General features: G+C 42.0%; 1 protein-coding gene across 1 annotated transcript in view; it reads left to right on the top strand.

The window, feature by feature from the left end:
* Positions 1 to 605: 605 nt before the first annotated feature.
* Positions 606 to 13,272, top strand: part of LOC145405480 (uncharacterized) — a 33,137-nt gene continuing 20,470 nt past the window's right edge. The window contains exons 1-6 of the mRNA XM_080276833.1: positions 606 to 758; positions 2,032 to 2,175; positions 2,269 to 3,867; positions 4,366 to 4,527; positions 5,459 to 5,633; positions 5,976 to 6,331. Of these exons, the coding sequence (XP_080132959.1) occupies positions 606 to 758; positions 2,032 to 2,175; positions 2,269 to 3,867; positions 4,366 to 4,527; positions 5,459 to 5,633; positions 5,976 to 6,331 (2,589 nt within the window). The remainder of the gene's footprint in view (positions 759 to 2,031; positions 2,176 to 2,268; positions 3,868 to 4,365; positions 4,528 to 5,458; positions 5,634 to 5,975; positions 6,332 to 13,272) is intronic.

Genomic DNA, 13,272 nt, shown 5'->3' with positions numbered 1-13,272 from the left:
GTGTAACCTTCATTAATGCCTTTAATGTGAGAGGCATTTCTGAAGAATAAAATCATTTGGTAACAGCATTAATATCTGTATATCTGTTTATTGCCAAATGCCTTAATTCCATAAGGGGTGACTGCAAACAAATCACCTTCATGCTCTGTCCACTGCTTCTTGGCTGCTGCCCCTCCAACTCACACCCCAGTCCTTGACTTATCTCTCCACACCATCCCTCAGTCTCTCCCTAGGACTGACCCTCCACCCAATTCACATACATTCATTTAGCAAGTTTTTCATATCTACCTGTCCTCACCCATATGACTACCCAGTCTCCAACTCACACCCCCTTCTCTCGGTTTCTGCTTCATCCCTCCAACTCATCATTAGTCTCCCCCATCCACCTCAGTCACTTGCACGCTTCTAGCTGGTCTTTCATTCTCCTTCCTTTCCTATCATGTCACTCTCATCTTCCTGCCCTGCGCCTTCCCCTTGTCCACCTCCCCTATATACACTTCTAGTCTATCTCTCTGTCCTCTCCTAACATCCCACTCTGACATAAACTGACCTGAACACTTATTTTTCAGGGACCTCAGCAACATTCCACCCCTCGCCAAGATAATATGAGCGAGGGGAGCTTGAAAAGTGCAGAAGAGAAGGAGTTAGTGCAGGTGTTACAGGATTACAGCTACAACAAAGATGACAACACCAAAGTATCTATGTACAAGGGGGAGGTGTTTCTGCTTCTGAAATGTGACAATAAGGATTGGTGGCAGGTCAGTTGTGTTTTAATGCTGTCCTGTACTTGATTTAATGTTTGAAGGGTAGAAGAAAAGGGGTTATTACAGATTTTGCAGGGCCACAGTCGTGATGAATAGCTAAGCACTGTAATTCCTTTTTATGAGGGATACTGGTAGGTGTTTTGATGTGAGTTGGTGGCAGGTAAGAGTAGTTATATATATTTTAATGCTGTGCTATGCTGTTGTTAAATTATCATTCCATTTGTAGAAGAGTTATTACAGGTGTTACAAGACACACAGTTATGATAATTAGGCTTAACACACCAGCATCTGAATATGTGTTCATAGGGGAGGTGTTTTGACAAGGATTGGTGTAAAGCTACAGCACAAATGTTTTAGGTCTGTTTTGTAGGCAACATAGGATCATAGTGCCTTTTGCCTTACTATTTACTTTTCATATATATATATATATATATATCTATCTATCTATCTATTGCCAGACGCCTCAATCCCGTTTGGGGTGGCCACAAACAAATCGCCTCCAAGTCGCCCTGTCCCCCGCCATTTCACTGCCCTGCTCCCAACTCACACCCCCCTCTCTCATATACCTCTCCACCCCATCCCTCCATCTCATCCTCGGCCTCCCCCTCCCTCTTCCCCCCTCCACCTCACTCACATACACTCTCTTCGTCAGTCTTTCGCCCACCATTCTCTCCACATAAATATATATATATATATATATATATATATATATATATAAATGTACGGTATATATATATATATATATGTACGGTATATATATATATATATATATATATATATATATATATATATATATATATATATATATATATATATATATATATATATATATATATATATATATAATATATGTATATACTGGTATATAATTTGTTATTTTAAAATTGACATAGTTTGTATCAGTAACATGCAAGATGAAATTGAGATTTATTGATGCAGAATGATTTACTGAGCAAGTGGGGTTACAGAATCTGCAAATTCACTTTGAATATGATGCTTAATGCAGGTGAATGAAGACCAGTGACAGTGTTCTTACATTTAGGCCATTACATCTATTCTTGTTACTTTCAGAGACTTTTATTTACCTTAGTAGGAAATTTTGAAACTGGAAAAAAAAAAAAAAATCATTAGCCTCTTAAGTAATGCAAGGCTGTCCTAACCAGAATAAAATTGCCTGGATGTGGCAAGAATGAAACCAACAGAGTACCGGTATAATACTGGAATGAAAACGATTATATGTTGTGATTTATGTTGTGATTTCCCACAGGTCATCAGGCGGACAGCACGAAAGCCCTTTTATGCCCCAGCCAACAATCTGAGGGTGATGTCAGGGGAGGAGGAAAAGAAGTATGTCGAGAAGGAAAAGCAGCAGGATTTGCAGAAGAGTCAACAGCAGCCACCCTCAGATGAAGGAATTTTAGGAAAGAGGGATGAAGGAAGTTTAAGAACAAAAGATGAAGGAAACTTAGGAAAGATAGATGATGGAAGTTTAGGAAAGAGAGATGATGGAAGCTTAGGAAAAAGACCTCAAGGTATGGCAATGGCTGGGAGTGAGGGCAGGGGTGACCTGTCATCCCCAAAAGGTCAGGCTTATATGGCAAAGATCGAACCCACCCGAGTGTTGACTGAGAAGAAGGAAGTTTATCCAGGCAGACAAATAGGTTTTTCATCCTTCAAGGGTGACGGCTCTAAAGGTTCCCCCATCAGGAGCGGCAGCAGTGAAGTACCTTCATCTGTGAACAACCTCTCAAGCTTCCATAGCGGACAGGAATCCTCATCCTCACACACATCAAAATCCAGCCTCAGTGATGGGAGTGCCGAGTCCCTGAAACACCACCACTTTCGGAAGCATGTGATGAAAGCGTCTTCTCATGACGAGCTGATGAGGGGTGAGCGAAGCCAGTCCTCCTTGGATGTGAGTCAGCCCAGAGCATCCAGTAATGAAGAGCTGGATGGCCACCACAGCAACAGAGACTATTTATTTAAGAGCAACCAACTCAGTCATCGTCACAGGTCAAACTCTGTTGACTTTAAGCTTTTTCAGCGGGATCTCTCCCTATTAACGGAGACAAATAAGGGCTCCCTTGACAAGGCACGTAAGCCTAGAATCTCCAAGGATCCCGGAAATAGGAGGAGATCATGGGCAGTTGAAGGGAGTGACAGTTTCCGGCCATCTTTGCGGAGAGGCGAGACTGTAGATGCAGCCATTATCCTGGATGTCCCCCCAAAACTCCCACCAAAACAAAAGAAAAATAGGATGGATGCATTTAAGTCTAGTTGTGAGAATATCAGTAAGTTGGAGGGGCCAGTGGATCTGAAGCTGCAAGAGGTGAAGTCAAAACACATGCATCAACAAGCCAACACTTCACTAAACACCTCATTACCTCTAAACAAGGACGAGGATAGAAGACACTCGCGCCATGCATCAGATCCACTTCTCTTATTGGAGAATGAGAGGCGGAGTCCACAGAGGGATCAGTGGGATGTCAAAGACCCCCCTGTTGCTCTTCCAAGAAAGTTTTTGCCTCCTCAAGTCAGTTCTCTTGATGGCAGAAAAGTGAGTCAAGAGGCACATGCAGGGGTGAGAAATGAGATGAGGAAAATGAGTGAGGAGGCTCACACAGGGTTAAGGAAAGAGATATCTTTCCCAGTCCACTATGGAGACAGCTTTTCGAGGGATACCAATGGGACCCACCAAGTCAAGAAGAGTTCCAGTCATACCAGTATTAACACCAATGCCAACACAGCCACAATGGATGAAGGGCTGCTTAGGCGAGGGATGAGTATGTCGCATGGTAACAGATCCAAGCATGAGACCATGGACAAGACCCATGGTGTTTTCAGTCCCCCCAAGAAGACCGATGGGACCCCAGAATCAAAAAGGAGTGTAACGAGTGGCACTCAGACTTCTCCAAAGACTACCCAGAGGACACCAGAGACCACGAAGAAGACAGGGTTCAAGACGCCTTTTCAAAGCTTCAAGAACAAGGGGACGAAGAAGGAGGTTGAACGGAAGGATGAGGAGAAGGAGGCTGAGAACAAAGTAGTCCCCCAGAGAGAGACTCCAACTCCAGACTCATCACGTGGAGGGAAGATGATGCCAGTAAGTTTTCACCTCTTGTTGTTGTAGTGGTCCCAGGCATATCTGGACAAGAGCAAAGTGGACTGTAGGAAATTGACAGTCAATTTTCACTTCATGCATATCACATTCACAACACAGATGGTCCTTCAAAATGAACTCAACAAAAAATTTTGTAGCACTTGACCACAGTGGCCAGGTTTCTACAGTCCATTGGGTTCATGTAAAAACAGCAGCAGTAGGTTTGCAGTGCAGATTTATAAAGATTTTTTAATAAATTGCAAGTAGGTAATAAAAATTACCAGGTCATTTGTCTCAGTGGCCAACACTAGTAACATAAAACAACTTCATTATGTGAGTGTAATTCCTTTGCTATCACTCCTTTTAATGGCAGTACATTGTCACTGCAACCTAGTGTAATACTAGTAACATCCCTTGTAATGCCAGTAATACTGCATGTAGTTTAACATCAGCAGCAGTAACACTCCTTTTAACATAACATCTCTCTCTGCCATCCAACAGACTCCTCCATCGCCACAATTACCACCGCAGAGGCTGGTAATGGAGGACTGGGGCGAGTACCTGGATGAGGCAACTGGTCGGCCCTACTATTACAACCCCAGGACACGTGAGAAACGATGGAAGCCCCCTCGCAAAATTATTCACTCCGTCTCCATCCCTGTGGTGCGTTTTTTATATGGGTGTTGTAAACCATGTGCTAGAAACTGCTAGAAGAGGTACTTTGAGATGGCTTGACCTTGTGGAGAGAATGGAGAATAAGAGGCTGATTAGAAGTGCGTCTGTGTCAGGTGGAAAAAGAGACGGGGGAGGGGGAGACCAAGGATGAGATGGAGGGATGAGGTGGAGAGGTATTTGAATGAGGGTAGTACTAGTTGGAGAGAGGGCAGCCTGATGATGGAAGACAGAGTGGCATGGAGGTGGTATGTTTTGGGAACTTCTTCAAGGATTATGGCATCTGGCTGTAGATAGGCAGACAATAATGAGTGTGTAAGAAAGTGGGATATGGAAGTTGATGAGGCTAGGGAACCGATAAGGGATCAAGTATGTTGGATGAACTTTGTACAGAGGAGCACATGAGAGAGTTTGGCACACATTTTTATAATGTGATAGTAGGTGAATTGAATCTCTTTGGCAGGTGATGTGAAAACATTTGGAAAAACAAAAAGAGTGTGCAGATGGTAGTTGTTGTTGATGTGGCTGAGGTTCTTCTGTACATGAGCCCAGTGGAGTATAAGAAACTGACCTCTTGTTCTGGGTGCTCTCAGAGATCTTCTGTTGAGATTATGTTAAAGGACTGTCTGTATTATGAAAATGAGGTAAATGTGTTATGTGGGAGACTACATCATTGTGAGATGATATATAATAGCCTTCATAAGTTGAATAAAGATATTAGTTATATAATATGGTACCGAAGCAAGAATAAGCCAGTAAAATACATCTTATTCAAGGGGTTAACAGTGACTTGAATTGCATGTGTTAGAGGTAGCCTTTGGTAACTGCTTGTGTAAGAAAGGCTTGGAAGTACCATAGCAAGAATAAATCAAGAAATTACATCATGTGTTCATGGGACTTATTCTTTCTGAACTTCTTGCAGGTTCCATCATCAGCCAAGGAAGAGGATTCACCTAGCAACCTTCGCCCGGGTCCCCCAAGGAGCCCTGTCCCAGATTACCCAACCTCCCCCAAGTCTTCTCATAAACCTTTCTCATATGGTCGCCTGCCAGAGGGACCTCCAGGCATCCTTCCATCTTACCCCTCCTCACAGACCCATCCCACTGTGCATCCCCATCCCTCTCTTCCACCTCCATCCATCCCCACATCACATCCCCATCCCTCTCTTTCACCTCCATCCATCCCCATATCTCATGCCCATCCCTCTCTTCCACCTCCATCCATTCCCACATCACATCTCCATCCCTCTCTTTCACCTCCATCATTCTCAGCGTCACATCCCCATCCCTCTTTCCCTCCACCACCCATCCCAACATCTGCCATAACCTCTAATTCATCCACCACCCATCCCACATTATGTCATACCCCTCTGATATCTGTTTTATCATCCAGTACATCCTCAGTGCAGAGTCATCACTCTACATCAGTGCATACCCTACCATCCTCCACTGTCCCACACTTGAGTCCCACTTCCCATCCTACAGCCTCACATACCCTCCCTTCATCCACATCATCATCAGGAAAGACTGTATCTGTTTCTCACCACATACCACCATCTCAAGTGCCCACTCAGATCCCTGGTATCCCACCAGCGGTGCCCCCCAGCAGTGCCAAACCTACCCTGCCCTCCACCCCGACCAACACAGAGTGCCCAGATTTTAGTCTTATAGACCGGTGTCACAACTCTGCCCTGGTGGACTTGCTGTACAATATGAAGTTGCCCAGAGGCTGGGAAAAGCGGTACGACGCCTACACTCAACGCATTTACTTCTGCAACAAAGCCGTCGAAGGGAGGGTGAGTTGCAAGTTGTCAATTGTTTTATATGTAGATTTCACAGATTTATCACGTGCTGGAGAGAGATGTCTTCTTGTGGTGGCATTGATGTAATTGGGTGGACCAATTGTCTTTATACAAACATGTTCAGCTACTTCCTGTCCCCCAAAAGGAGGATTGTGGGCTACAGGAGTAGGGTGTCTTTATCTGGCAGTTCATTGGGTTCATATTTCAGATTAACCTTGGTTACAACTACAACTGCGGTACTATCACGACTACAAACTTACCATATCAAAATTTTATTCAGCCCCTTGACTGCAGTGAGTTTCTCTGAGATTAATACAGTAGTCTGTTGTGAGTTGGAATTTTATACAGGGTTCTTAAGTCTTCACAAGAATGAAAATTAATGTGTTATTACTTTTTTGCTGCAGGGAGTTTCTCTTTGTTCAGTTAAATCGTTGGAAGTGAGGTGGAGGCAGTGCCAAGTTTGTATTTTACAGCCAAAGGGTTATGTAAAATTATAGTCTTTAACAGCTTCATTCTAAGTTACATGTTTTCTGCTTATTCTTGCCATTTCTTGAGGACTTTATTTAGCAGGCTTCTGGTATTAAAGGGGTTTATTAAACCCTAAAGACTGCAAATCTCCCAGCCCCCCTATCCCCTGATCCACCAAAAGGGTCCAATTTCAGAACTTTCACCAAGGTAAAATTTTTTCTTACAGGTTTCAAGAGCTGGAATTTACACATCAGAAAATGTATGTTTCACTCTTATATGATGTACAGGTACGGCAATATCAACCATCAAAGAATGTCAGAAATAAAAATTGTTACCCCTCATGTATAGAAAAAAAAAAAAAATGCACGAAACTAAATTTTTGTCTCAGAGATTTGAAGAACTTGATTTTACATACCAGAAAATGTATACAGTATTTCACTCACATATCAAGTGGTTACTGCGCAATCAGGAAAAAAAAAAAAAAAAAACTAATAATGAGTGAGAATGGGATGTCCTTGAGAAATAAGGGGGAATAGGGAGGTGGAGGGAGTATGGGGGGGCATCAGGAGGGGGGGAAAGGGAGGGAAAATGTCTACCACACACACCCAATATGGTTTAGAGGGGGTATGGGGGGTAGTTTGGGTGGGGGGGGACACAGAAGGCAGGATCCAGTGGGACAAAGGGAGGTGGAAAGATGGCCCGGGGAAGGGGGGTCCCCACACCCTGGGAGGGGGCTGGATCATGCCTCCCACCACCGGATCTCTTAGGTCCCATTGGCCAGGTCTCATATGTGGTAAAAGAGGCAGTGCTACCTGCCGCCAGTTTTTGGTAGCCTCTGTACCATTGACAACCATAGGATTTTATGCCACATTTTCCTAAATTCTTGTTTGACAGCCATTGGTCTTTAGGGGTTAAGGCCATATCTAACCCCCCACCTGAAAAAAAAAAAAAAAAAAAAAAAAATCTCCTAAACCAAATAAAGTCATTTGGTAGCATCAAGAATACATCTCACGAATTACATATTAATCACAGACAAACATACATATAAAAGAATTAAATACAGCATGCGTTTATAATGAAATTGAGTTATTTGTGACTCTACAACACGGGACTGTTTGTGAAATTATCCCTCTAAGGTTCCTCCACTCACCCTTAGTTGCGTAAAATGTTTTGGCATTAGTTAAGAGATTACCAGAGTTGCCCTGACCACAGGAGGGTTAAGTTGGGCTGAAAGTGTTGAATATTTACAATAAACCCTACATGAAAGTGTGATACTATAAATGGTACTGAAACCTGGAGTGTGCATGACAGAACCTTATAGGATACAGATGTAGGAGGGAGGGATGTGTAAATAATGAGAAATTTATGAGTATTTTGGAATAGAAGAAAGAATAATAGGAGGAAGATGTGGAATCACTAAATGAATAAAAAGAGTTACATTGAGATGGTATGGGCATTTATTACACAAAGAATGCCCTTAAATAGGGTACCAAAGAAAATAACTGAAAGCAATATTGAGGTTAATATTTGAAGCCCCATGCCTCATGTGGTATGGAAGAAGCATGCCATATGTAGTATGGAAGAAGAGAGTGGTGTATTATATTGGCAAGACAAGGAAGAGGAAAAGAAGTGAGAGAGAGAGAGAGTATGTGAGGACAAAGTAGCCTGAAGGCAGTTCAGTCATAGCTATCCCATGTTGGTAAGTTCTCAGGAGGAAACAAGGCATTAGAGGGGATGATCAGAACAGTTCATAGGGAAGTCCAGAGCTGGTTAGACTGATTTCCATTTCTGTCATTTCTGAACAATTCTAATCACTGGAATCAAGGTACAAGCATATGGTACCATTCTTTTACAGCATCATTCCATTTCTGGCTTTTATTATTTTATACTGGTATTCATATTTCTCATTTAAGATTCTTTCTTTTTTAACTTGATGATGAATTAACACCTGTCTATCTTGTAACATTTATTCAAAGCCTGAGATGAGTATTCTTAGCCCCAGTTATGAATAAATAATATTCATTCATTCATCATCCAGTCTTGCATTGCCCTGTGAGGAATGTAGGAGCCCGGGGCTAGGCATGTTGGTCCTGACATTTAAGATGTGAGTGACCAGCTTCACTCATCCCTGAGTGGCATTACACCACCCCTTGGATATAAACCTGCACAGGCTGAATCCAATTGGAGCGCCTTAATTACCCATTAAACTACCAGGCGCCATAATTTGGTGATGTGGTTACCACCCAGCTTAGTAAATGGTTTCCTGGTGTACAGGAAACCATTTGGCTTGTCACTCAGTGTAGAGTCACCCACGGGCAGCAGGAAGAGGAAAAATTGAAGGAAAAATGAGAGAAGTGGGAGTGAAAGTACCCCATAGGCAGAAGGGTGAGGAAAGAATGAAGGAAAGAAGGACAGAAGAGGAAGGAAGGAAAGAAGGAAGAGAGGAAAGGGCAGACACCCAAAGCAGCACTACATTGAGTGAGTGGATGGTAAGTGCCCCCACCTACCACAATAGGATAAGCAACACATCAGATAAAGTCATTTGACGTAGACTTTAGTTCTGTTTAGTAGATTATTGATATATCCAGACATTTATATTTTACTGAGAGAAAACATTTTGAATATCTGGGTTAGATGTAACCTTCATTAACCCATTCTTTAAATGAGTTCTTTTTTAAGTAAAGATCTCTTTGTGAAGTGATTAAAGTGAGGACTGACTGTATATCTGTTATCAGTTTGTTATCACTTGAGGGAGCTGAGCCACTCCGTCTTCAATACAGTGGTGTGGTAGCATGAAATTTTATGAGCCTTAGTTATGAGGTAGAAATGAGTTCCCATGGTTATTAGTCAAATCAGTCCTCCATTCTAACTACATTTGGGTGTCAGCTAAGCAGGAAGAGTTAAGGATCTTTGTTAGGTTAGAGCAAATGCACTATAGTTGATGAACTGATATTATCTGTAATGTAATGTGAAGGATTTTCGTAAAGATAAATACTAAAGAAATACAGTACGTACGATAGGCATGTGAAGTGGAACCAGGATTTTGGGGGCATGAATATTGTGCAAATGCTCTTGATACTTCTCCCATTATTGTGCTTTATCATTGCCCCCAGAGCACTACCTCATCCTATCCTTAGGTGGGAAGAAAGGTAAGGATTATGATGAAGCCAGGGTTCCAGGAGTTTGAAGAGTGTGTGAATATTATTGATAGATTTTCCCCTTACATGTTCTGTCTTTCCATGATCTCTGGTCAGTACTTCACCCAGTCCTTAGCTATAGATAAGGTCCAGGTTGATGATGATTATGATGATGAACAGTTCTGGAAATGCCACTGTATCCCCCCACTGTGAAGTTTCTTTATACTCTGTAGTCGCCACGCACGTCACACAGGAAGTACCAATTATCTTGCTGATAAACAGTTTTTTTTTTTTCCACTTAATTGTTTTACTTGATTATTTACCATACATGAAGACACATTATATGAATTTAGGTGTTGTATAATTGTATGTGGTGTCATAAGTATGGTAGCATTTTATTTGCTAAGCAAGGGTTGGACTATCTAGGGCAATAATTGTCTTTTAGTTACGCCAACTGTATGTCCTGTAATTTAGGTAATGTGTCATCATAGTTATAAAATAATGTATACATATTAATAGCATGCCTGGAATTATTTAATTATATTTCCACACTGAAAATTGCTCTTATACAATTTTATGAAGGTGTGGCTGTTTTTGTGGCCAGTGATAACCTGTGTAAAGTAATTTTCACTCCATTAAGAGGGAGAAAAGTTTTTTGTTAGTATTGAGTTATACAGATCATGGCATTGAACCCTCTGAAGATTTTTGATGGGCTTTGGTGCATTATATCCTGAGTATTTAAGAAAGAAGGGAGCTGGAAATTTGAGATATGCAGTGATAAATTTTGAAGTGTATAGGTGGGGAAAGGGGAGGAAGTCGTATCCTGTGCGGGATCTCAGTTACCCAGTCCCCTCCTTGTAGTTACTAAAGCATGCATTTTACTGTGAATATATATCAGTTAGATGTAGAAGGCGAAGGAGAACTGAGGAATCATGAAGTGCATTAATGAATTGTGAGTATATGTGAGGGGTACAGAGAGGAGAGGAAGTGGTCTGTAAGGTATCTCAGCTACCAAGTGGACTCTTTGATGGAACTGAGGCATGCTTATTGCTGTGGTGTTGTCTGTCTCGTACAGTGAAGAAAGAGGATAGCTGGAAATCTGAAAAATGCACCTATAGATTTTGGGTGTGTTGAAGGAAGTAAGGAGAGGAGAGGAAGTGGTCTCCCATGAGACATCTTGGCTACTTAGTGGATGCCTTGATATTGGCAATGCCAGAGCATGTATCTTACTGTGGTGCTGTTGGTCATGAGTTGAGATAGTTACACAGTTGAAAAATGCATAAAGGAAAGGAGAGAAAGCATTGTATCTCAGTTAGCCATTGCCCTCCTTGATCTCGACTGTACTGAGTCATGCATTCAACTGTGGTACTCTGTCTTTAGTATTGTTGAAAGCTGAGAAATGCAATGGTAAATGGTAAGTGTATGGGAGGGGAAAGAAAAAGAGAGAAAGTTTGGTACCTCAGCTATTTAGTGCCCTCCATTTTGGTGGCAGTACTTAGCCATGCAGTTCATTGTCTGAAGAAAAGGACCTAAAAACTTGAGAAGTGCAATGAATTATGAGTGTACGGGAAGCTAGCCAGTGCAGTCCTTGATATAACTGTCATGCATTTTACTCCATCCACCAGCCTCATGCCACAGTGTGCCATGAGGCGAATATGTGTATATGAAAAAACATAAATAAATAAATAAATAATAATAATAATAATGCTTTGTGATCTGAATACATACAGGACTGTCATTTAGTTTTGGTTTTATTAGCCCCATTAAACTTTATAAAGAGGTAGGATATGAGGCAGCATTTTAGGTGGCAAAGGAAGCTTCTCAACAGCACTTCCTTAATTATTTTGCATATTACAGTATAACATTCTCATGGAAGTTATTTATAGTGCTTCAGTATTGACACAGTTTGCATCAGGAGTGTACAAGAGGTTGTTGAGGCATATTGTTCAAAATAAATTGGCAAGGAAGAAATGTGAAGGATCTCCAGAGTCATGTAAAACATGACCCATAATGTACGAAACTGCAGTGCCATCTCACTCAGTTACCCATTATTGTACCTGTATATATTTTGTTGTGAGACTTGTATAGGATCATTCACAGATACCTTTGTTGTCGTGACAAGTGACATTAGTGATTTTTTTTTTTTTTTTTTTTTTTTTTTTTTTTTTTTAAGTGGGAATCATCGCAAGCATTCTAAATTATATTTGCTGTATTTTGTGGATTTGCCAGCATTGTGAACAGTAAGTGAGGCAGAAAATTTCCACATACTGTATTTAATGTATGTAGGACTGAGAAATTCAGATGAATATGTGGTGTCATAGATGTATTGGTTTCCAAAACATCCATAATCAAATGAATGTGTTCTTGCTTCCAGGAAAGATAAGATTTTATGTCAGAAAGGGCTGTATGTTGGTATGAGCTGGGCTATATGTGTGTGTTCAGCAGCACATATGAGGAAGGCTATATGTGTGTAATATCATCTGTATCTATATGGTGAGGTGTGTACAATGCTTGAAGGAAGACCATGAGTGGGGATGGTGTGAACCAAGTGACGTTGATAGACTGTGTGGTGTTCCAGCCCAAGGGTGTGTCGTGGGTGACAGAGGTTGATATTGCGCAGGGCAGGGACAAGCAGTACATCCGACGCAGCTACCAGAGTACCATGGATTTGGCCAAGGAGTTGCAGCTTGATGCAGATGTTCTTGAAAGACAGTGTTCTGGTGGGGAGACTGTGGAGAGAATGAGTAGTATTCCTCCCCCTCCCAGAGAAACCTATCCCATCCAGGCAGTAGCAGGGCATAAGACATGTATAGATAGTCCATTAGGTGGGTCATTGCCAGGGGTGAATACCCCAGTGGAGCGAAAAGTGCCTCCTAAAAAACCTCCACGTAGTAGATCCAACCTGACTCTGCAGCCAAACATTTCCCTAAGCTCAGGTGAGTGTGAAATTGTTGCCATTGAGTCGCGGCGAAACCCTTCTCCAGAGGGCACAAGGGCCATCCTCTCACCTCCAGAAACTCCATCCATCATGCAGCCTGGGTCTCGAGTCTCTTCATTTTCCCCACGTTCACCCAGCTTCTCTAAACCACCTGGCCACTCCAGAAGCCAGTCAGAAACAGTAAAGGTTGACCAGCTTGGCACTGTGAACTTGAGTACTCAGAATATATCTGTATCAGTGGCTTTGAAAGATGCCACTGTTACCAGCACTGGTGCAATATCCCCTCTCAGTCAGTTCACAGCCCCTGTTTCACCTCTCTTTGGCACTCCAAAGCCCAGGTCACCAACAGAAGATAGTCCAAAAATCAAGTTACCGTCAGTACATCCCAAAAG

This window comes from Coenobita brevimanus, chromosome 67, assembly GCF_032717465.1.
Source record: "Coenobita brevimanus isolate Jiangsu-jjx chromosome 67, ASM3271746v2, whole genome shotgun sequence".
NCBI classification, from domain to species: domain Eukaryota; kingdom Metazoa; phylum Arthropoda; class Malacostraca; order Decapoda; family Coenobitidae; genus Coenobita; species Coenobita brevimanus.
Note: the sequence above shows the minus strand (reverse complement) of the source record. Positions and strands in the feature narration are given on the sequence as shown.